At 42.6% G+C, this 25,275-nt stretch overlaps 1 protein-coding gene across 6 annotated transcripts in view; it reads left to right on the forward strand.

The window, feature by feature from the left end:
• Positions 1 to 25,275, forward strand: part of atp10d (ATPase phospholipid transporting 10D) — a 319,766-nt gene that overhangs the window by 119,507 nt on the left and 174,984 nt on the right. For all 6 annotated transcript variants that reach the window (XM_078547252.1, XM_078547262.1, XM_078547241.1 and 3 more), the window contains one exon: positions 11,757 to 12,090. In XM_078547252.1, the coding sequence (XP_078403378.1) occupies positions 11,807 to 12,090 (284 nt within the window). In that variant the 5' untranslated portion in view covers positions 11,757 to 11,806. The remainder of the gene's footprint in view (positions 1 to 11,756; positions 12,091 to 25,275) is intronic.

The following is a 25,275-nucleotide window of genomic DNA, read 5'->3' on the forward strand; positions in this document are numbered from 1 at the left end:
ATATGATAGCAATGGCAGGATAGTTGATGTGTTGCTGCTGCAGGATGTGGGAGCTGCTGGACACCAAGGTGACCCAGAGCGAGCACATCTGTACCAGGTGTTTGCAGCTCAAGGAACTTCAGACCTGAGTTAAGGAGCTGGAGTCTGAGCAACAGACATTTCGCTATATCAAGGAGGGGGAAAGTTACCTGGACACTTCGCTGCATGAGGTGGTCACACCCCTCAGATTAGCTCATTCAAATTTGGTCTATAATCAGGGACAAGAGGGTGTATCTGCAGGTGAAGCAGGTATGGGGGCCCCGGGGGGTAGCGTTCGAGGAGCCTCAGCCCCTGCAACTGTCCAACAGTTACAAGGTTCTTGCAAGCTGTGTGGACAAGAGCGGGGACTGCAGGGAGGATGAGTGAACTGACCACGGCACTATAGTACAGGAAACCATTCAAGTGGGGGGAGGAAATAGGAACATAGTAGTGGTATAATTAGGGGGATAGATACTGTTCTCTGCTGCTGTGAGCATGAGTCCCGAAGGCTGTGTTGCCTGCCCGGTGCCAGGGTTAAGGACATCTCATCAGGGCTGGAGAGGAACTTGGAGTGGGAGGGGAGGGATCCAATTGTCGTCATCCACGTTGGTACCACTGACATTGATAGGACTAGAAAGGAGGTTTTGCTAAAAGCATTTGAACAGTTAGAAGCTAAATTAAAAAAACAGAACCTCCAAGGTAATAAATCTCAGGATTATTACCTGAGCCATGGGCCAACTGGCATAGGGTAAATAAAGTCAAGGAGTTAAATGCATGGCTCAAAGATTGGTGTGGGAGGAATGGGTTTCAGTTCATGGGGCACTGGCACCAGTACTGGGGTAGAGAGGAGCTGTTTTGGTGGGACAGGCTTCACCTGAACCGTGCTGGTACCAGTGCCCTGGCGAACTGAATAACTAGCGCTGTAGAGAGAGCTTTAAACTAAATAGAGGGGTGGGGAGGGTTCTGGAAAGGGGATACATAGGCTTGCAAAGCAAAGGATATGGCAGCCTTGCAGGGCAGCTATTTAGGTAATGATACCCAGAGTGTGACAGGAAGGGACAGAGTGTACAAACTTAAAAAACAGCAGCAAATAGGGTCAAAGGGAGAAAAAATGGTACAAAGGCAAAAATTAATGGCCCTTTACTTAAATGCACATTACAAAAACATAAATAGCTGGGAAAACTCAGCAGGTCTGACAGCATCTGTGGAGAGGAAGACAGAGTTAACGTTTTGAGTCTGTATGACTCTTCATCAGAACTAAAGAGAAATAGAAATGTGGTGAAATATAAACTGTTTAAGGAGGGTGGGACAGGTGGAGCTGGATAGAGGGTCAATGATAGGTGGAGGCAAAGTAGAGATTGCCAAAGATGTCATAAACAAATAAGGTCAAAGGGGTGTTAACAGTGGTGATATTTGTTAAAGGATGTGCTAATGGTGAAATTAAGGGTAGAAAGCAGGATGAGCAAGTGGGGTTGGGGTGTGGTCACCAAGTCTGTGTTTGGTCTCTGGGTGACCGCTTTGCGGAACACCTTCGGTCTGTCCGCACGCAAGACCCAGACCTCCCTGTTGCTTGCCATTTCAACACACCACCCTGCTGTCATGCCCACATGTCTGTCCTTGGCCTGCTGCAATGTTCCAGTGAAGCTCAACGCAAACTGGAGGAACAGCACCTCATCTTCCGATTAGGCATGTTACAGCCTTCCGGACTTAACACTGAGTTCAACAACTTCAGATTATGAACTCTCTCCTCCATCCTCACCCCCTTTTTAATCCCCTTTTTTCTAATAATTATTACATACTTTTTACATATATAGTTTTCTTTTCCCACCTATTTCAATTATTATTTTTAAACTTTATTTCCATCCATTGTTTTATCTCTGCCTTTTAGCCTATTTCGATCCATTTCGCCCCACCCCCACTAGGGCCATCTGTCACTTACTCATCCTGCTTTCTACCCTTAATGTCACCATTAGCACATCCTTTAGCTAATATCACCACCGTCAACACCCCTTTGTCCTTTTGTTTATGACATCTTTGGCAATCTCTCCTTTGCCCCCACCTATCACTGGCCCTCTATCCAGCTCTGCCTGTCCCACCCCCCTTAAACAGCTTATATTTCACCGCATTTCTATTTCTCTTTAGTTCTGATGAAGAATCATATGGACTCGAAACATTAACTCTTGTCTTCCTCTCCACAGATGCTGTCAGACCTGCTGAGTTTTTCCAGCTATTTTTGTTTTTGTTTCAGATTTCCAGCATCCGCAGTATTTTGCTTTTAACTTAAATGGACGTTGTAGTCGAAACAAAATAAATGAATTAACGGCACAAATAGAAGTTAATGGGTATGATTTTATAGCCATTACAGAGACATGGTTATAATAAGATCAAAGCGGGGAACTAAATATTCAGGGGTATGTGACTTTGCAAAAGGACAGGCAGGAAGGAAAGGGTGGTGGGGTAGCTTTGTTCGTACAAGATGGAATAAGTGCGATGGCAAGAAAGGATCTTGGATCGAAAGATGTAGAATCCATATGGGTGGAGGTAAGAAATAACAAGGGGAAGAAGACACTGGCGGGAGATTCTTAGGGGGGCTTGACACGGTAGATGGTGAGAGGTTGTTTCTCCTTGTGGTAGAGCCTAAGACTAGAGGGCATAGTCTCAGAGTAAGGGGGTGCCCATTTAAAATGGAGATGAGGAATTTCTTCTCTCAGAGGGTAGTTAATCTGTGGAATTCTTTACCGCAGAGGGCTGTAGAAGCTGGGTCATTAAGTATATTGAAGGCGGACTTACAGATTTTTAATCAGTAAGGGAATCAAGGGTTTTGGGGAAAAGGCAGGAAAGTGGAGTTAAGGATTATCAGATCAGCCATAATCTCATTGAATGGCGGAGCAGACTCGATGGGCCGAATGGCCTACTTCTGCTAATATGCCTTATGGTCTTATGGATCTCATGGGGTTCTGCGGTGTTTATAAAATATTTCAAGAGTGAAGGTTCTTGGTGTTGTCTTGACATAGTTATGAGGATGTGCTTGTTTTTAAAGATACAATTTCTTATTTTTCTTTTTCTGGCTGGATTGTTTTTTTAAAAAACTGAAACCCTCTAAAGACAATGGAGATTGCCAGACAGCTAAATTATACAGTTTACATTCCACCAAATGTGATATGGGGCAGTGCAGTGCGGGGAGGTGGAGAAAAACGACACACAACCCACTGGGGAGCGTGAAAGACCCCATCTCTTGTTGCCTTTACACTATCCTGAAAAGATCATATCAATTGTAGATCTTCCTGTTCTGAAACCACACTGGGATTCAGGATAGATGCGTTGAGCCAGAATCTGCAGTTTGACAAGGGCAACATTTTCTTTGCTGATGGGCCTGTTGCCTTTTTGATCCTTTCGTACATGCTATGTCCTCGTAGCAATTTCAGCAATACTGCCTACCCAGATAAAAAAACAAGTTTCTCAACTCGATTGAACAGGCACTGTCTGACATTCCCACACAGTGCAAAAGTGAATTGGAACAATACTTTGAGACATCAACAATACAACACTCTCAACACATGGGAAGCAAGAGCAGAAAATTGCTGACTGGTTCGAGGCTAACATCACTGTGATGGAACCTGTCATTGAAGCTAAGAAGTTCGCTCTCATTACTTACAAGATTGATCTGAGAAGACTCTGAATGCAGTAAAGTCCAAAGACTGCCAGTTGGTGCGCCAATAATAACCGGTGACAACTTTGCCAGAATATCCAGATGTCCTTCGATACAGAAAATGTTAGGGACATGTATGAAGGGATCAAAATGGCAAAATGGTGTCATTGAAAACAGAGTATGCGCTGTAACTGTTTCTTATTTAGAGTAACAGTAGTGACTCTCTCCTCATGGCACAGGGACCCCTGGCTGTGCTCAAAGTAAAGCCACTTCAAAAGAAATTTCAGCACCGATCAAATGTGCTGACTTCCTGACACCATACCAAGTAATTTCAGATTCACCCACTTAACAGTCTACCACTTCTACAACAAAAACAAAAATACCTGGAAAAACTCAACAGGTCTGGCAGCATCTGCGGAGAGGAACACAGTTAACGTTTCGAGTCCATATGACTCTTCAACAGAACTAAGTAAAAATAGAAGAGAGGTGAAATATAAGCTGGTTTACGGGAGGGTGGGACATACTTGTGGGTGAAGAGTCATACGGACTCGAAACGTTAACTGTGTTCCTCTCCGCAGATGCTGCCAGACCTGTTGAGTTTTTCCAGGTATTTTTGTTTTTGTTTTGGATTTCCAGCATCCACAGTTTTTTTGCTCTTAGTCTATCACATCTCTCTGCTTCCAAATTCCCATTTAAACCCCAGCTGAGCACTCGCAGACTCCACGCCACAGTGTCTCCTATTGAATGGTCACAGGGCCCATTGCCTCATTGTTATACTGTCATCAGAAGTAATTCATCTTCCACATGCACGACTACATGTGTCCCTATCCCACTACTTACTGTCTTCTGAGTTTAGCAGATTAGTGCCTCTTACACATCAACCCCTGACCCCTTCTCTTACCCACCTGTGTACCAGCAACTCCTGGTTGGCCTGTCCTTGTCTGATATTAGTACTCCCAAGTCATGCATTTTTGCTTTACTCTATACCATAGACGTAAGATTAAGGACGAGAGAAAGAAACTTCTATAGAGAGTGAGGAAAAAGAGCCAAAGGCTTAGAGAGAAATAAGTATGAACAGTAAAGAGAGAGAGAAACTGAACAATAAAGGAAACAAAAGAGAAAGAATTACCTGGAAAAACTCAGCAGGTCTGGCAGCATCGGTGGAGAAGAAAAGAGTTGACGTTTCGGGTCCACATGACCCTGTTGAAGGGTCATGTGGACCCGAAACGTCAACTCTTTTCTTCTCCACCGATGCTGCCAGACCTGCTGAGTTTTTCCAGGTAATTCTGTTTTTGTTTTGGATTTCCAGCATCCGCAGTAGTTTTTTGTTTTTATAAAAGAGAAAGAACGTGAGTCGGAAGGTATGAGAATCATGTTTGCAGAAAAGGGGAAACAATATTGTATTTATTTTTTTTCCCATGGTCCTCTTTACGAGAGATCAATTACTTATTTTGTTTAAAACAAAAGGCTTCCATTTTTTCTCCTTCTAGGTAAATTTTAGCCATATAGAGAAATCATCCTTAATTCTGAACAGGAATTTAATCACTGCATTTCTCATTCTACTGTGATGTCAATGGGCTCCTTGCTATTACTGTGAATTGGGCAGCTTGTTTTTTATAAATGTTTGTAAAGTTGCGATTTATAAACTGATACTAGTTTTATCTACCAATACCTCTCAATTTAAGCACTGAGTTTGTGAATTGGGCTAGCATTGTTTCAATTATTGTATGAAGTGCTTTAAAATTTAAGGGATGGAAAATAACAGAAATGCTACTGCACTTATCAACCTATCTTAACAGAGGTTTTTTGTATTTTCTTGCTACACAAGTGACTAGAGAAACTTAGAAAAATAAAATTGTTGCAATGAAGCTGTGATGCTGAACAACATTTCCAGCATCTCTATCCATTTTATGTGAATAACTTTCTCAAAAGCCTTTGTTCTCCTTCCCTTTTTTGTTCTGTCAAGGGTTGTGGGCATCATTGACTAGGCCAGTGTTTGTTGCCCACCTCTAATTGCCCTTGAGAAGGTGGTGGTGCTGCTGCCTTGAATCGCTATTGATCATGTGGTATAGGTACACCCCACAGTGCTGTTAGGAAGGGAGTTCCAGGTTTTTTCCAGCAACAGTGATAAAACAACAATATAGTTCCAAGTCAGGATGGTGTGAGATTTGGAGGGGAACTTGATTGAGGTACACTATTTTCCAGCTTAAGACTCAGGAGGGTAGCTGGTTTCCTCCCATGTCTCTATAACTGGGATATTATATGTGTCCTCTAGGGGGTGCCTTGAGAGCAGCTTCTTTTTTCTCTTCCTAATCTCCCTTGGCTGTTACTTGTGTTTGTCTCTGACTCACTTCAAAAATAAAGAAGCCCAGCACAATTTGGAGTCATAGCCTGGCAGCCAATTCTGAATGTGGAGTGTCAGTCTGCATTAATAAGAACATAATATATGAAATAGAAGCAGGGGTAGGTCATTTGGCCCCTTGAGTCTGCTCTGCCATTGAATATGATCACGGCTGATCTGATTGTGGCTTTATCTTCACTTTGCTGCCTGCCTGCCTCAATCACCACCTCCCCCGCCCACCACCAAACCCTTGACTCTGTTGTAGATCAAAAATCTGTCTAATCAGCCTTGAATATATTCAATGACCCAGCTTCCATTTCTCTGGAGTAGAGAATTCCAAAGGTTAACAACACTCTGAGAGCAGAAATTCCTCCTGATCTTCATCTTAACTGGAAGAAGCCTTATTTTGATTCTGTGCCCCCTAGTTCTGGATTTCATCATCACAGAAAACATCCTCTCAGCATCCACCCCCTGCCACGCCCTCTCAGAATCTTATATGTTTCAATAAAATCGCCTCTCATTCTTCTGAACTCCAATGAGTGTAGGCTCAACCTGCTCAACCTTTCCTCATAAGAAATCTCTTCATCCCAGGAATCAACATAGTTGGATGGTGGTGTTCTAAGGTTTAGAAGTAGGCTGCACTATTGGGGCTGTGCTAGCCATGTTGATGTTGGTCCACAGTAGCATTTGGGATCATCTCTGAATGCATGTTGGTATTTTGATGGATACAGTTGATATTCTAAATGTCTGTAGATCTGTATATTGCCTTTTACGGTATATGAATTGGCTTTAATTACTGTTATGTTTTAACTGTGGGTCACTTTGCCCGCGAACTGGTTGCATGCTTATCTGTCGGCAGACTGGTCGATTACAATATACTCCAGACGCAGAGACCAATAGGAAATGAAGCACCTGCTATTTATTTACACAAACAACAGAGCATTAACGTGATGTGTACTTCTCCAGCCAGACCTTACTCTGGACTAACATTAATCTGGTAGCCCATGCTACACAGCTATTGGGTCTCACAGTCTCCTAAAGGTATATTGCACCTCAGATTACCACAGTTACGGTTTGACAACACATTTGTTTCCATCAGCATTGCTGAGTACCCATTAATCAGTTTGTTTTTACCATTATTCATTGTGTGAGCCGAGACAGCGTCAGCAGGCTTCTTAATTGCATGGCGCATCACAACTGAGCTCATCAGATGTTCACACACATGGACTTTTATAAGGGGTCATCAGATAGCAATCAACCGCAGAAATCACCACTCTCTTTCCCACACTAAACTGAGGAGAGCTGAAGCCAATTGTCATGCACCACCCATGACCCAATGGAGAATAGATAACAAAGCATAGAGCAAGGATCACATTTGGGACCTTCTATGTTGATTGAAGGACATTGGGGACACTATTATGAATATTATTAAATAAGCAAATAGGGTAAAGATACAGAAGCTTTTTCCATGTGAGATGAGCCTAAAATAGGGGCCATAAATATAGGTGCAATGAATACATTCAATAGCAAATTAAGGAGTAACTTATCCAGAGAGTGGTGAGAATGCGGAACTTGCTACAACATGGAATGGTTGAGGAGAATAGAATAGGTACATTTTAAGGGAAGTTAGATAATTACAAGGGAGAGAAAGAAAGTGGAGGATATGATGATGGGGTGAGATGAGGTAAAGTGAGAGAAGGCTCGTGGGGAGTGTTATGGCAGGCGGATGATAAATGCCAAGCTGCCCAAGCCCCAGAGGGAAACTTGAAGCAGCTGCCACAACTATTTTTGCAATTTGTACTTATTTTGAGGTGTGGGCTTTGAATTCAGCAAAAAGAAGGTCACCGAGTGTTAAAGATTTCTTACAAAACTAAATTAAACCTTTATTAATAGAAGAAATAATTTTAAGCACATACATAGATCTACAAATTACTACAATGATAACTTCTAAATCCCCATATTAATCTAAACCCTGGTTGCAGCTCCGTTAAGGTAACAATGAGACACACAGATTTTAAAAGACCCAGATAAAGTAACACGATGCCCTGAACAATTCAAAGTGAGTTTTCTTAACTTCAGTTTCTTTAGACAGCAGCTTGAGGCATAGATGTTGGAGGCTTTTCACACTTGTTAGATCTTAGAATGCCTGCCCTTACACACAACCTTTGCTCCTTTATACATATTTTCCCCTTTGAATGCAAATTCCCATTGTTTCACTATGGCTGAATTTTTCCGTCGGCGAGAAAGGGGCGGGGTCCGCCCGCCGACGCAAAAATGACGCAGGATGACGTCAGGGTGAACCCCCGACGTCATCCCGCCCCATTTAAATCTTCAGGAAGGCAGGGGCATAGCGCGATCAGCTATCCGCCCGCCGACCAGTCAATGGCCAATTGAGGCCATTGACAGGATAATTAAAACAATTAATGGACCTGCCCATCCAACCTTAAGGTTGGCGGGCAGGCCAGGAGCCCCGGCGGGCTTCTGAAAAAACATGAAACCTCATCAACTGGCGGGATGAGGTCTCATGTAGGTTTTAAAAAAGTTTATTAAAGTTTTTGTGAAATTTATTAACATGTCCCATCTCGTGTAATATTGTCACATAAGGGGGACATGTTAATGATTTTTTTATTTTTCTATTTTTAAAGTTTGAAAAACTTTCAGAGATCTCCCTGAGGCAGCACTTAGCCTCAGGGAGATGTGCGCTCTTTTGTGTGTTTGGGGAATCCCCCCCGCCCGCACAGGAAGCGCATAGCGCTTCCCGGTGGACGTCACGCTGGGCGGGCCAATTAAGGTGACGGGGTCTGCTTCTCCGGTGGGGATTGGCTCCCTGCCCGCCGGAGATTGTGTCGGGCCCGCCCACCCGACAGGCAAAAAATTCAGCCCTATGTCTTTGGACTTTTACCTCTCTAATAATTAAATCTATCATAGTACCAATTTTACCGGTAATCTTTGGGAAAATAAGCACACTATTTCTTAACTTCTCCTGGCTAGGTGTAATATTTCACTCCCTCTTTTGAGTTCAAACTAGTCTGGTTTATTTAAAAATACAAATGTTCCCTTTACCTTACATTGTAAAACTTCCCCCATGTTTACCTACTTAACATTTCAAACCTAGCTTAACTTCTGATACATCAACATCTTCAGACCAGCTGCCTTTAATTCAATTAAGTCCCACACAGACACACACACACACACACACTCGTAGACATAGACCCCACTATTACTCTGCTTTATAATAAATTCCAATGACATTATGAAAATTATTATATCTTCCTGACAGGGAGTATAAATACAGGCAGAGACCTGTTGGGCTGAATGGTCTGTTTATGTGTCAATCATCTTTTAGATCATGAGGTCTTAAGGATTTTGTATTTTTTGTGCCAGGGTGTTCAAATAAACTGTAAATTCACTCAGTCTCACCAGGAGTGCCATGCTCTTACTAATTAGTTGGACAACTCCAACAACATAATGACATTTTTTAAAGAAGGAACAACATCTGAATTTACTGCATGTTAGAACATAATATATAGGAACAGGAGTAGACCATTTGGCCCCTCAAGCCTGCTCCGCCATTCAATAAGATCATAGCTGATGATCTTGTGTTTCAATTTCCACATTCCCATCTAACCCCAAAAACGTTTGATTCAGCTTGCCTAACAAGAATCTATCCATCTCTGCCTTAAAAATATTCAATAACCCTGCCTCCACCACCTTCTGAGGCAGATAATTCCAAAGTCGCACAACCCTCTGAGAGAAAAAATTTCTTCTCATCTCTGTCCTAAAAAGGTGACTCACCCACAAGAGGAAACATCCTTTTGACGTCCACCTTGTCAAGGCGTTCAGGATCTTGTATACTTGAATCAAATCACCCTTCAATTTTCTAAACTTCAGTGAAAACAAGCCCAGTTGTTCCAACTTTTCCTCATAAGAGAACCCACTCATTCCAGGTATCAATCTAGTAAACCTCCTTTGAATCACCTCCAATGCGTTTACATCCTTTCTTAAATAAGGGGACCAAAACTGCACACAGTATTTGAGGTGCGGTCTCACCAATATCCTGTATAACTGAAGCATAACATCTTTACTTTTATGTTCAATCCATCTCATAATAAAGGATAGTATTCCATTAGCCACCTTAATTACTTGCTGTACCTGCATACTAACTTTTTGTGACTTATGTACTAGAACACCTAGATCCCTCTGCACCTCAGAATTATGCAGCCATTCTCCATTTAAATAATACTCTGCTTTTTTGTTGTTCTTGCCAAAGTGAACAGCTTAACATTTTCCTGCATTAAACTCGATTTGCCAGATCTTTGCCCACTCATTCAACCTATCTATATCCACCTGCAACCTCCTCATGTCCTCTTCACAACATACTTTCCTACCTATCTTTGTGTCATCTGCAAATGTAGCTACCATGTCTTCACTCCCCTCATCTAAATCATTTATGTAAATCGTAAATGTGGGATGCCATTCTTGCCAATCAGAAAAAGACCCATTTATGCATACTCTCTGATTTCTGCCAGCCAGCCAATCCTCTATCCATACTAATATGTTACCCACTACACCATGTGCCTTTATTTTCCGTAATAATCTTTGATGTGGCACCTTATCAAATGCCTCCTGGAAATCCAAGTACAGTACGTCTACAGGCTCCCCCTTTTCCACTGTGTATGTTACTCCTTCAAAAAACTCCAAATATTGGTTAAACATGATTTTCCTTTCACAAAACCATGCTGACTATTGCGTTGAGCTCTTCTATGTTCCCAGCTATAACCTCCTTAATGATCGATTCTAATAACTTCCCCATGACTGATGTCAAGCTTACTGGCCTATGGTTTCCTGTTTTCTGCCTCCCTCCCTCTTGAATATAGGGGTTATATTTGCTACTTTCCAATCTGATGGAACCTTTCGAGAATCTAGCGAGTTTTGGAAAAGTAACTTCAGTGCATTGATCACCTCATTAGCTACCTCTTTTAAGACCCATAGTTCTATATGCAATATAGTTGCATATAGTTATCTATGTATGAGTCCATTTTGCAAAGTGGTAGCACTCTTGCCTCTGAGTCAGAGATATTAAGTCAAGTTCAACGCCAGGACCATGGATTGAGGTTGACACTTCAGTGTATGTGGAGGTGCTATATTTCAGTATTCCAAATACTTGCCTTATTACAGCAAAACTACTGTATAAGTGTAAGACTCTGTAGTTTTGGATCTGATTTGCATATAACAAATGCATCTCTGGTTTTGTTACATATTCACAGGCTGTGTGTACTGGCCCGTTCAATTTATTGTAATCATATATAAAAAAAACACTATTCAAAACTGCTTGAATCCTTCTTTTCCCACTAATCAAAAATTTCCACCTTTTGTAATGAGTGATGTTTTTGGTGTCTCTGTGCCTATAGGATTTATTCCTTTTGTATTTTAAAAAATAATCCTTGCACAGTATGTTGTGCATGGCCTAAGTGTAGGACATAGTGTGGTAACAGTCAGTGTCAGCAATGATCATTTATTTTTTACTATCAGCTTCAATCATTAAGTCTGCTTTTAAAAATTAAAACAAGCTTAGTTAGTTATTACATTCCTTCATTAAAGTATAAAAGAGCAATTGATGCATTTCTTTATTTCACTTGAAAGTTAATTTCTGTAGATTTTGTATGATTTAAATTCTTTTAAAATTAAATCTTTATCTTCAAATCCAGCAAGTTTTGATTTTATTGTTTTTCTTTGTGCTCTTTCTAGCTAAGCCCTGTTGATCCAGAACACCCAAATATACCTGCTGGCTAGGATTTATGAAGATGGCATACTCCATCCAATGGGCACGTTACAGATGGCAGAGATTGCTATCTACAGATGGGAGCAGTAATAGATACACTTTATCATCAGCCCCTGGATGGTTCAAAACTTCCCAGCCACAGAAAACTGGATGCAAACATCGATTAGTAATTCCCTGCCTTGGTGGATTCACTGAAGAATATGAAAAGGTTTTCAAAAATTATATGACCAATAGGATTCAAACAACGAAGTATACCTTGCTGAACTTCATTCCAAGAAATCTGTTTGAACAGTTTCACAGGTATTGTCTGTTAACTGGAAAGTTACTTCTATAATCTAGCCCAGTGCTTCCCAAACGTTTTCTGTGTGTGACCCCATTTTAATGCCTCCGGCTTCATGTGACCCTGGGTTGAAGGATGGGGAGAGAGAGAAGTTCAGCATGGTAGGAATTGTTTAAACTGCAAAGTATTTAAAAAAAAACAAATCTCTAACTTTTCACAGGCTTTTTTGCAGCAGAAATCAGGCCTCAAAGATCTGTCTGTTAGGCCACACCCACCAATAGGAAAAAAGCGAGGATTTAAAGGGACCCCCAGCTGTTAACATTCAGTCCATTACTGCCTTGGGGCTTGCGACCCCAAAATCTCTTCTCATCACCCCACTGGGGGTTGTGACCGACAGTTTTGGAAACCTAGATCTAACTTGTTCATGACATAAATATAAAATTGCTCTACTCATTGTTAGTCTCTTGCCTGCTTTTTCTTTGAAAGTGTAACATTTTGGTGACTTGTATAGATTGGTGCTTCTAAAAGTAAATATTGTCATTTCAGAAGGATTAAAAAAGAAGCCATTGCATAGAGCTTTCTCAGCATGAATCTACTTGCACCAGAAACAATGTGAATGAAGAGATTTAGACAAATAGTTTGTTCTTGGTTTATGGGGATTAGTTACACCAAAGTCAGGTAGAAAGGTCATGTTGATTAGGATCGTTGTCTTTCATAGTGCTTTTGTGTACAGGGGTGCAAGTTTGTGCTAAGAGCTGACTCTAGACTGTTTGGTATTTCAAGTTTCATGTGGAGGCTGAATAAAACTCACGCTGCTTTGCATATACCTTACATTATTTCAGACACATGCTTGTCTTGGGAAAGGCTGCATATTTCCGCAGGGATGAGGAATGCACCTTCTTGGAGCTAGTAGTGACAGTTGTTATCCAAGAGGATTCTCGCTCCTTGCTGGCCAGGCCTGGTAACGACCAACCAGTGATCTAGTGGTCCCCTGGCCTGATGAGCAGGAGGACTGAATGTGATGAATGGCCAAAATATGTGCATGTGGTGCCTTTCTCGGCGCAATATTTCCAAAACTTCTTGAAATTTATGGAGTTGCATTGGCCTTTGTGATTTTTGAAGCAGGTGATGGTGATCTGTGTCTATATCTCTCGTTAGTCCTCCTCCCACAATAGTCAACCTGTCTTTTCCCCTCTTAGCATTCACCAACAACTTATATAGCGCCTTAGGCATGAGAAACTATCCCAGGCACTTTGCAGAAGCGTTATAAAACAGAATATGACATCAGGCCACGTAAGAGGTATTAGGTCAGATGACAAAAAGTTTGGTCAAAGAACTAGGTTTTAAGGAGTACCTTAAAGGAGGAAAGCAAGGTAAAAAGGCAGAGAGCTGAAGGGAGGATATTCAAGCTTAGAGCCTAGGCAACTGAAGACATGGCCACCAATGGTGGAGTGATTAAAATCGGAAATGCTCTAGAGACTAGAATTAGAAGAATATGGATGTTTCTGAGGGTTGTGGGGCTGAAGGAGATTCCAGAGACAGGAAGGGGCAAGACATTAGAAGGATATGCAAACAATGATCAGAATTTTAAAATCAAGTTGCTTGACTGTTGCCAATGTCAGTCACTGAGCACAAGGGCAATAGATGAATGGGACTTGGGTTGAGGAAGAACACGGGCAGCAGAGCCTTGGATGACCTCATGTTATAGAAGGTAGGATGTGGGAGACCAGCCAGGAGTGTATTGGAATAGTCAAGTCGAGAGGTAATGAAGGCATGATTGAGGATTTCAATAGCTGATGAGATGAAACAGGGACAAAGTCAGGTGATGTTACCAAGGTAGAAATAAGCAGACTTAGTGATAGCGTATATATAAGATTGGAAGCTCTCAGAATCACAGAATTGTTACATTGTAGGAGGAGGCCATTTGGTCCATCGTATCTGCACTGGCTCTCTGAATGAACATTCACTTAGTGCCATTTTCCCACCTATAACCCTGCACATTCTTCCTTTTTCAGATAATAGTCTACTTCCTTTTGTTCATTAATTTAGGGGATGTGGACTTTGCTGGCTAGGCCAGCATTTATTGCCCATCCCCAGTTACCCTTGAGAAGGTAGTGGTGAGCTGCCTTCTTGAATTACTGTAGTCCCTATGGTGTAGGTACACCCACAGTGCTGTTAGGAAGGGAGTTCCAGGATTTTGACCCAGCGACAGTGAAGGAACATATATTTTCAAGTTGCCTCACTCACTGTTGAGTGACTTGGAGGGGAACTTCCAGGTGGTGGTGTTCCCATGTACCTGTTGCCCTTGTCCTTCTAGATGGGAGTGGTAATGGGTTAGGAAGGCGCTGTGGAAGGAGCTTTGGTGAATTCCTGCAGTGCTCCTTGTAGATGGCATCGGTGGTGGAGGGAGAGAATGTTTGTGGATGTGGTGCCAATCAAGCGGACTGCTTTATCTTGGATGGTATCAAGCTTCTTGAGTGTTGTTGGAGCTGAACTCGTCCAGGCAAGTGGGGAGTTTTCCATCACACTTCTGACTTGTGCCTTGTTGATGGTGAATAGGCTTTGGGGAGTCAGGAGGTGAGTCACTGGTCACAGGATTCCTAGCCTCTGACTTGCTCTTGTAACCGCAGTATTTATATGGCTAGTCCAGTTCAGTTTCTGGTCAATGGTAACTCCAGGATGTTGATAGCGGGGGATTCAGTGATGGTAATGCCATTGGAAGTCAAGGGGTGATTCTCTCTTGTTGGAGATGCCCGGCACTTGTGTGGCGTGAATGTTACTTGGCACTTGTCAGCCCAAGCCTGGATATTGTCCAGGTCTTGTTGCATTTGGACATGGACTGCTTCAGTATCTTAGGAGTCGCGAATGGTGCTGGACATTGTGCAATCATCAGCAAGCATCCCCACTTCTGACCCTATGATGGAAAGAAGGTCATTGATGAATCAGCTAAAGATGGTTGGGCCTAGGACACTACCGTGAGGAACTCCTGCAGTGATGTCCTGAAACTGAGATGACTGACCTTCCAACAATCAGAACCATCTTTCTTTGTGCTGGGTATGACTCCAACCAGTGGAGAGTTTTCCCCCTGATTCCCATTGACTTCAGTTTTGCTAGGGCTCCTTGATGCCACACTCTGTCAAATGTGGCCTTGATGTCAAGGGCTGTCACTCTCACCTCTGGAGTTCAGCTCTTTTGTCCATGTTTGAACCAAGGCTGTAATGAGGTCAGAAGCTGAGTGGCCATGGCAGAACCCAACCTGGGCATCACTGAGCAGGTTGTTGCTAAGCAAGTGCCGCTTGATAGCACAGTTGATGACCCTTTCCATTACTTTACTGATGATGGAGAGTAGATTGATGGGGCGGTGATTAACCAGGTTGGATTTGTCCTACTTCTTGTGTACAGGACATACCTGGGCAATTTTCCGCATAGCCGGGTAGATGCCAGTATTGTAGCTGTACTGGATCAGCTTAGCTACGGGCATGGCAAGTTCTGGAACACAAGTCTTCAGTAACATTGCTGGAATAATGTCAGGGCCCGTAGCCTTTGTAGTATCCAATGCCTTCAGCTGTTTTTTGATGTCACGTGGAGAGAATTGAATTGGCTGAAGACTGGCATCTGTGGACCTCCGGAGGAGGCGGAGATGGTTCATCCACTTGGCACTTCTGGCTGGAGATTGTTGCAAATGTTTCAGCCTTATCTTTTGCACTGATGTGCTGGGCTCCCCCTCCATTGAGGATGGGGACATTTGTGGAGCCTCCTCCTCCAGTGAGTTGTTTAATTGTCTACCACCATTGATGACTGGATGTGGCAGGACTGCAGAGCTTAGCTCTGTCTATCACTTGCTGCTTTATGCTGTTTGGCATGCAAGAAATCCTGCGTTATAGCTTCACCAGGTTGACACCTCATTTTTAGATATGCCATGCTGCTGCTCCTGGCATGCCCTCCTGCACTCGTCATTGAACCAGAGTTGATCCCCTGGCTTGATGGTAATGGTAGAGTGGGGGATCTGCTGGGCCATGAGGTTACAGATTGTGTTTGAGTACAATTCTGCTGCTGCTGATGGACCACAGCGCCTCATGGATGCCCAGACTTGAGTTGCTATATCCGTTCAAAATCTATCCCATGTAGCATGGTGGTAGCGCCACACAACACGGCGGAGGGTATCCTCAATGAGAAGGCGGGTCTTCCTTTCCACTCCAGTGGTCACTCCTACCGATAATGAGGTGCATCTGCGGCAGGCAGGTTGGTGAGGATGAGGTCAAGTATCTTTTTTCCTCTTGTTGGTTGCCTTGTCACCTGCCGCAGACCCAGTCTAGCAACCATGCCCTTTAGGACATGACCAGCTCGGTCAGTAGTGGTGCTACTGAGCCACTCTTGGTGATGGATATTGAAGTCCCCCAACTAGAGTATGCTCTGCACCCTTGCCACTCTCAGTGCTTCCTCCAAGTGGTGTTCGACATGGAGGAGCACTGATTCATCAGCTGAGGGAGGGTGGTACATGGTAATCAGCAGGAGGTTTCCTTGCCCATGTTTTACCTGATGCCATGAGACTTCATGGGGTCCTGAGGTGATTTTGAGTACTTGCAGGGCAACTCCCTCCCAGCTGTATACCACTGTGCCACCTCCTCTGCTGGGTCTGTCTTGCTGGTAGGACTGGACATACCCAGGGATGGTGACGGTGTTGTCTGGGACATTATCTATAAGATATGTTTCCGTGAGGATGATTATGTCAGGCTGATGCTTGACTAGTCTGTGAGACAGCTCTCCCAATTTTGGCACTAGTTCCCAGATGTTAGTGAGGAGGACTTTACAGGGTTGACAGAGCTGAATTTGCTATTGTTGTTTTCGGTGCCTAGGTTGATGCCGGGTGGTCCGTCCGGTTTTATTCCTTCTTTGAGACATTGTTGTGGTTTGATACAATTGAGTGGCTTGCTAGGCCATTTCAGAGGGTATTTAAGAGTCAACCACATTGCTGTGGGTCTGAAGTTACATGTAGGCTAGATCAGGTAAGGATGGCTGATTTCCTTCCCAAAGGACATTTTGACTGCTTCAATCAAACCTGCCTGCACCGCAGTTTCAGGGAGTGCATTCCAAACCTTAACCATTCACTGTGTGAAAAAGTTTTCTTCTCATCGCTTTTGCTTCTTTTGCCAATTATTTTAAATCTGTACCCCATTGTTCTCATTCCCTTCACGAGTTGGAACAATTTCTCCCTATCTACTCTGTCCAGACTACTCATGATGTTGAATACGTTTATAAAGACTCCTCTCAACCTTCTCTTCTCCAAGGAAAACAGTCCCAACTTCCCCAATTTATCATCATATCTGAAGTTCCTCACCCTGAAACTATTCTCATGAATCTTTTCTACACTTTCTCAAAGCACTTCACATCCTTCCTAAAGTGTGGTGCCCAGAACTGGATGCAATACTCCAGGCTGAGGATGAACTGGTATCTTATTGTGAGAATGGATGTTATTTTTAAAATATTTTTGGGGAATGGTGTGTCTGTGTGTGTGTAAATGATTTAATTAAGTTGGGCAAAGGTTACTAGGAGACAGGTTGCCTGGGGGGATTTAAAACATGGAAAGGATAGAGGTGTTAGGTTTGAAGTACAAGTGAAGAGCTTGGATCTAACATCTGCATCTTAGATAAGTTGAGGGTTTGTTTGAATATCAAAGGGAAGTCAGAGATGACGAAAAACATGTTTGTATCTTGCAGGAGTTCCATAGGTAAACAGAAGAGGGTATATTACATTTTATTGACTTGAAAGCAGAGGAAAAAATAGAAACATGAAATATTTAATATTTGGAAGGATTTGAGTTTCAAAGAGATGTGAGAACAATGGAACCCAAAATGAAAGGGAGAAAAAGATAATTTAGTGTTACCGTGGAGAGCTTAGGGTAGTTGGGAGATGTAGCAGCTGAGCTGGGGACTGTTAGCTGTATCTCTAGCTTTGAATCAGTCATCCAGTCAAGCCAGAAGATTCTTAGGCTGCAACAAGCAGTCCTGTTCTGAAGTCCTGGATTTCTACAGCAGAATGGAAGAGAATTAGAGGTCATGTGGTGTGTCTCTATTGAAGCTACAGCAGTTTGCCTTGGGCAATATTACTAGATTTTTATACTCAAACATCTCTAAGGGAGTGTTTCCTGGAAGGTGTTTACTTGTGGGTTTGATCAAGTAGAGTCTTTTTGGGGAAATGTTTTGTAAGATTTTTTTAACTGTGCAACTGTAACTTTGTGTGCTTCACTTTTCTTTTATTCATGTTAATCAGACTTTTACTTTAACTTTTTTAAATCCCAAAACTGTCACTGGTCTTCTTGCTGCTGAGATCAGAATTCTCATTTTCAGAATACAAAGAAAAAGGGTATGGCCCATTAGCCAAGTTTCCCTTTGGGATTTGGCTTGCGCAGCAATTGATATCGGCTGTGGTCATAACATACAAGTTCAACGTAAACTCCATGCTGTTGTACTCTATACTGCTAATAACAAGGCCTAGGATACTGTATGCTTATACATGCTCTCAGTCTGTCCTGCCACAGCCAATGCCTTATGCACATATACACCTAGGCCCCTCTGCTCCTGCACCTCCTTTAGAATTGTACACTTTATATTTCTGTTTTTATATTTCTCTCTGTTACTTGTTCAAAAACACCAGCAAATTAAGCACTCTTTTCCCTTAAGGAATCCATACTGGCTTTGGCTTTCCTTAATTAACCCGCATTTGTTCGTGTGATGTTAATTTTGTCCCGAATTATTGTTTCTCGAAGTATCCTACCACAGAGGTTAAACTGACTGGCCTGTGGTTGCTGGGCTTATCTTTACACCTTTTATTGAACAAGGGTGTAACGTTTGCAATTTTCCAGGACTCTGGCACCACTACTGAGTCTAAGGAAGATTGAAAAATTATGTCCAGTTCCTTGGCAATTTCTTCTCTCACTTCCCTTAGTATCCTTGGATGCATCTCATCCGGCCCTGGTGCCTCATCAACTTCAAGCACAGATAACCTATCCAATACTTCCTATCAATTTTAAACCTTTCTCGTGTCTGAATTACCTCCTCTTTCACCAGGGCCAGGGTAGCACCTTCTTCCTTAGTAAAGACAGATGCAAAGTATTCATTTAATACCTCAGCTATGCCCTCTGCCTCCTTGCATAAATCCTCCTTTTGGTCCCTAATCAGTCCTACTGCTCCTTTTACCACCCTTTCACTATATAGAAAGGTCAAATGTGACACCAAGGCTGCAGAAAGACTGGCTTAATCTCAAACTGTTGCCATGGAGAGGGGTGGAATCGGTAGCTAGGGAATGGAGTTTGGACTGGTGTCCAAAACTGACTTGCATTTACATGGTGCTTTTTCTATCCTATCTTTGGCTGTGGAGATGACCGTAGGACAGGGTGGAGGTGTATATTTTACACCCCTTATGATAAAACCTAGAATTCCATTAGTTTTTTCTTGTAGCCTCACCAAATGCTAATTTTTAATATTCTGTAAACCTATGCTCTCAAATCCCAGTGTTCTTGCACAGCATCAAACTTACTTCCATTCCGAGCATAATCTCTCCTGAGCTAATTGAGCTCACCTCACCTGACATGGACTTACAACTGTTAATGTTTAGACCATTTCTGTGTTAGTATCCCTATTTAGCTACCTTTGATCTTCTAAAGAATTAACTATATACCTTTTCTGGGTATTATTTGCAAATCTGGACACTCCTCACTCGAAGACTTTGTTTATAGAGGCAGAGAGTATAAGAGCAAGGAGGTTATGTTGAACTTGTATAAGATACTAGTTTGGCTTCAGAAAGGGCACAGGTTTAAAGTAACTGGCAAAAGAAGCAAAAGTGATATGAGAAAAGACTTTTTCACACAGTGAGTGGTTAAGGCCTGGAATGCACTGCTTAAGAGTGTGTTGGAGGCAGGTTCAATCGAAGCACCCAAAAGAGAGTGTTATCTGAATGTACAGGGTTATGTGGAGCATAAGTGCATTTGAAAAAGAAAAACAGCTACTATGTCATGATGCAATCATGAAATGGAAAATAAAATCAATTCAGGAAATGTAGAGGGAAAAATAGTCCTAATCTCACCAGATAACTACATTCCTCCTTCACCTCCCTCCACTCCTCTCTCCAGTTGGAACACTGTGATTTGTGTTTGATCCCATCCGTACTTTGTCCCTGGAGCCCGTCTGGTTTTGCCATCAATTTTTTAAAAAATCTTGCTGTCTGAGTTTGTCACCAGGAATCTCTTGTCAACTAGCTGATAATTTTGACACCAATGCATAGCATTGAAACAAATAGATTTTTTTATATGAATTGATTAACATTTTAATAGTGCAGCTCCAACAATACTCAAGATGCTCCACACCATCCAGGACAAAGCAGCCCATAGGGTTGGCACCCCATCCACAAACACTTACTCCCTCCATCACCAACACACAGTGGCAGCGGTGTGTATATCTGCAAGATGCACTGCAGAAACTCATCAATGCTCCTTAGTCAGCACCTTCCAAACCCAAGACTGCTACCATCTGGAAGGATAAGGGCAGCAAACACATGGGAACACCATCACCTGTAAGTTCCCCTCTAAGCGACTCACCATCCTGACTTGGAAATATATTGCCATTCACTGTCGCTGGGTCAAAATCCTGGAATTCCCCACGTCCGCCCCCCTAACAGCACTCTGGGTGTACCTACGCCTCATGGGACTTCAGCAGTTCAAGAAGGCAGCTCACCAACGTCTTCTCAAGGGCAATTAGAGATGGGCACTAAATGCTGGCCTTGCCAGCATCGCCCACATCCCATGAATGAATTAAAAAAAAGCAAATGGCTTGTAACAGACACTTCAGTTCTCTAAATTCTAATCCATTTTGCATCATGATTGTGTCTGATATATTGGAAGAAGAATTTGTTTCCACTGGTTTTGTTAGTTTACAACAGCATGAGCTGCTTTTCCAGTAATACATTTTTAACAGTTGCTGTTGACCTAAGTGTTTTTTTTTAAGTATTGATATCTGTATTTAATGCTGCAACCTATGCTTTAGTTACCAATGTGGGAATTTTCTCATTTGTTCATTTATTTATGCTGACATGAAATCTTTTAAAAGCTTCCCACAAAATCAGTTAATCGATAATTTTTTTTCCCGCCAATCTTCTCCTCCTTCCATCTTCATTAGAGTATAGTTTGACATCTCCTGGTTGCTCTTTTACTTCATCCCATTGATTTTGCTCATATGTGTGTTTTGACACCAAGTTAGTGTCATGCCATTCTACCAAATGGGTAGTACACCAAGTTTCACCCAATATGCATCCATGGACATTTACTTCTAGCCCAAAGAAGCAAGAGCACTAATACTGGTATTTAAATCAAGTGTTCCTCATTGATCCAAGATATTCTGTTGTTGTCAAGAGTTGGTCCACTGGTGGAACAGGGTTAAGAATATTTGGCCTGAATGTCTCCTGGATGGGCAGGGGCTGGAATACGAATGTTGAGATAATTTTTGAAAAATGAGCCTTTTGTAAACCTAAATATCAATTTTTTGAATTAAGATGTGAACTGTAAAATGCTTTAAATTAACCAGAATGCACCACTTATCGTGGACAATTTTTTTTTCTTGCGGAGCATGCCCCCATTTCACTCGAAGCTCCATCAAATTTGTGCCTTTACCATTTCTATTTTTCGTTTTTCAGGTTTTCACAAACTTCGATTTTTTCCCTCTGAGATATGCAAAGGGAACATTTCTATATCATAGAAGAAGGCCATTTGGCTAATGATGTCTATGTTAGCTGTTTGCAAGATCAATCCAAAATGAATCCCACAGCCTACACTCTGCCAATATTTTTGTATCATCTTCTGTTTCATATTTTTATCCAATTTTCCTTAAAAATTGCAATGGTCTCTGGCATACTTATTCATCATGGCAAAATATTCCATGCTCCAACAACATCTGTAAAGAAATATTTTCCTAACCCCTCTCCTCACTTCTTTGTGGCAATTTTAAATTGATTACCACTGAATCCCTAAGTAGAGGAAATCATCTTGGGTGTCAGAAGTTCAGGACACATCAAAGAACAAAGAAAGAACAAAGAAAAGTACAGCACAGGAACAGGCCCTTCGGCCCTCCAAGCCTGTGCCGATCAGTCTGTGGAGCTTGCCGGCTGACCTGGTATGCAGCTAAAGTCCTTCCACATCTACAGGGAAGGCAAAGTCAGGAGCATGGGGAAGAAAGTACCAAACAAAGTGGGGGCGAGTACACAGCCTTGTTTCACGCCATTCTTCACTCTCAAACCGTCCCAAGTGGTGCCGTCAGACTGTGCATGTTGTAATGAATGGAGCGGATGAGACTGTGGCAATTTGGTGAACTGCCAATTCTCTTCTTGTAGAGTGCTGCCCTGCTGACAGTGTTGAATACTTTAGTGAAATCTACAAAGGTGAGGCACATCCTGTTTCCTACACTTCTCTTGTGGCTGACATCATGTCCACTGTAGAACTGCCAGCACAGGAGCTGCACCGTGCTTCCGGATACGCTGTCTGCAAGCATATGGAGCCTCTTAAGCACAGCCCTAGCGAAGGCCTTCCCCGTGGCACTAAGGAGTGAGATGCTTGCTGCAATCTCATCTGTTGCCTTTGATTTTGTAGAATGTGGTGATTGCTGGGTCAGACATGTCCTGTGGAACGGATCCTACGCTCCAACAGAGAAGAAGGAGGCCATGGAGGTGTCATAGGTGGGACTTACCACGCTTGGGCAGTTGGGCTGGAATTTCATCGTTGCAGAGTTTCGTTGGCAGGATGCACCAAATCGGTTTAACGTGCTTTGCAAGCAGGACCACGAGCTTCCGGTTACGTACCGTTTTAATTTACCACCTTGCTCTTGCGCTCATATTTCTGCCTTTGGCTTGCTGCAATATTCCAGTGAAGCTCAGCACAAGCTCCCGATGAAGTACTTTCCAGTCTTCTGGGCTCAACATTGAGTTCAACAATTTCAGACCGTGAACTCCGTGCCCCATTTTCATTCTGCTCTTTTGCCGTGCCATGTGCCGGTTTGAATCTTGCTTTTCATGTTTTTGCTTCCGTACAGGGCTGTTCATTATTTTGGCATTTAGACTCACTCTGGACAAATGCTATGTCTCTTTACTGCAACCATTACTCCTCCCTTTGTCTTTCGCTCCATCTTTGCCATTTAATCTCTCCCACCCCGTACCCTACCCCGAACTGCTGAGACCACGTCTGGAGTATTGTGTACAGTACTGGTCTCCTTATTTAAGGAAAGATGTAAATGCATTAGAAGCAGTTCAGAGAAGGTTTACCAGACTAATACCAGGAATGGGTGGGTTGTCTTATGAGGAAAGGCTGGCCAGGCTAGGCTTGTATCCACTGGAATTTAGAAGAATAAGGGGCGACTTGTTCAAAACTTTTAAGATCCTGAGAGACCTTGACAGGGTGGATGTGGAGAGGATGTTTCCTCTTGTGGGAGAATCTAGTACTAGGGGGGTCACTGTTTAAAAATAAGGGGCCGCCCATTTAAGGCAGAGATGAGGAGAATTTTTTTTTCTCTCAGAGCGTAGTGAGTCTTTGGAACTCTCTTCCTCAAAAGGTGGTGGAAGCAGAGTCTTTGAATATTTTCAGGACAGAGCTGGATAGATTAAAAAGGCAGGGTGGAAGGTTATCGGTGGTAGGCAGGAATGTGGGGTTGAGGTTACAATCAGATCAGCCATGATATTCTGAATAGTGGAGCAGGCTCTTGGGGCCCAGTGACCTACTCCTGCTCCTAAGTTGTATGTTCGTACATGTAGGGGCATTAGTTTTTACTGATTCCAGTGTTTCTCCTGCACTGAACCTGGAGAGTACTACGTCAGCTGCTGTTGAGTTGTTTCCTCATGCCCTGCTTTCTTTTGTACAAGCTGTCTAGCATCCACATTATGGGCTTCCTTTACTTGGCATTGGGCCTTCTTTTGATTGACTGTTGGTCTATTTCCTTTACGGGATGTCAGCATGACATCACCAGAAGGGAAATGTGTCATGTTATCCAGTCACAGTAAATAAGTCCAATGCATTATATCATTATAATAACACAAGGTGATGATCAGCAGTGAGAAGACAGGTGGCAGCAAGGATAAGTACAGGTACAAAACAGTGAACAGCCTTAGATCCTGTTATAACTTTTAAAATGTTTCTCCCCTTCTCAAAGGTTATTTCCTTCAAAATTTTAGGAATCTTTCAGCTTCAATCAGAAGTCACATACAAGCCAAACAACAAAACCACCTGCGTGCTCAGCACAGCACAGCATCTGCCAGCCTGCAATGATGTCGGCTCTCTTTTAATCAACTTTTCACCTCCAATCAGTCCTATTCAGCAGGCAAGCAAAGGAGCGCAGAAAATACATCTGCATGGCTGTTTCTAACTTCTAGAAAGGGAACAGCCTTATCCTAGGAAAGTGAAAAATATCTATACTGTCACAAAGTGATGAACTAGAACTGCAAAACACCACGCTTACCTGAGCTTGTGTATTCTGTATTCTCAGTCGTCCATCCTGGCTTCTTGCTTTCTCTGCAGCTTTCAGATGCCTCCCCTTGGCCCGCCTCAGTGCTCAGTGATAGATCAGCGCTCGGTATTATTTCTGTCCTCAGTGGTAACTGCTAGAGGAGAAATGCTTGACTTTTTCAATCACCTTTTACCTCAGTAAAATCCATCAGTGTAGTGCAAAGTGTCTGGAGGTGTTTTCTTCCAGATAAAACATTAAACAGAGACCCCTTGGGCCTTACCTCATCTGTCCTCTCAAGTGACCTGGCTAATATCCCTCGGCCAACAGCAGTAAAAACTTATCTGGCTGTTATTGCATTGCTGTTTTTTGGGAGCTTGCTGTGTGCAATAGACTGTCATGCTTAACACATTACAACAGTGACTACACTTCAAAAGTACTTGCTTGGTTGTGAAATACTTAGGGATGTCCTGAGGTTGTGAACATTTTTTTTTCCCACTCTGTTTCCTGGATCAAAACCTTTTATTAATTTAGTAACCTCTATTAGTATTCTCCGATCTAATGGAAGTAGTCCCAATCCTTCAAGCCTCTTCTTATAATCATTGCACCCTCTAAAAACACGGCAGTCTAAAATGTACTAGGCAGCCTAACAACCAGACTCTGCACAACCCACATTTTCTTATAACCGTAGTTTTCCAATATCCTAGCGAATCTATGTTATACGCTCTGTCA

This window comes from Cetorhinus maximus, chromosome 1 (assembly GCF_964194155.1).
Source record: "Cetorhinus maximus chromosome 1, sCetMax3.hap1.1, whole genome shotgun sequence".
In the NCBI taxonomy this organism is placed as follows: domain Eukaryota; kingdom Metazoa; phylum Chordata; class Chondrichthyes; order Lamniformes; family Cetorhinidae; genus Cetorhinus; species Cetorhinus maximus.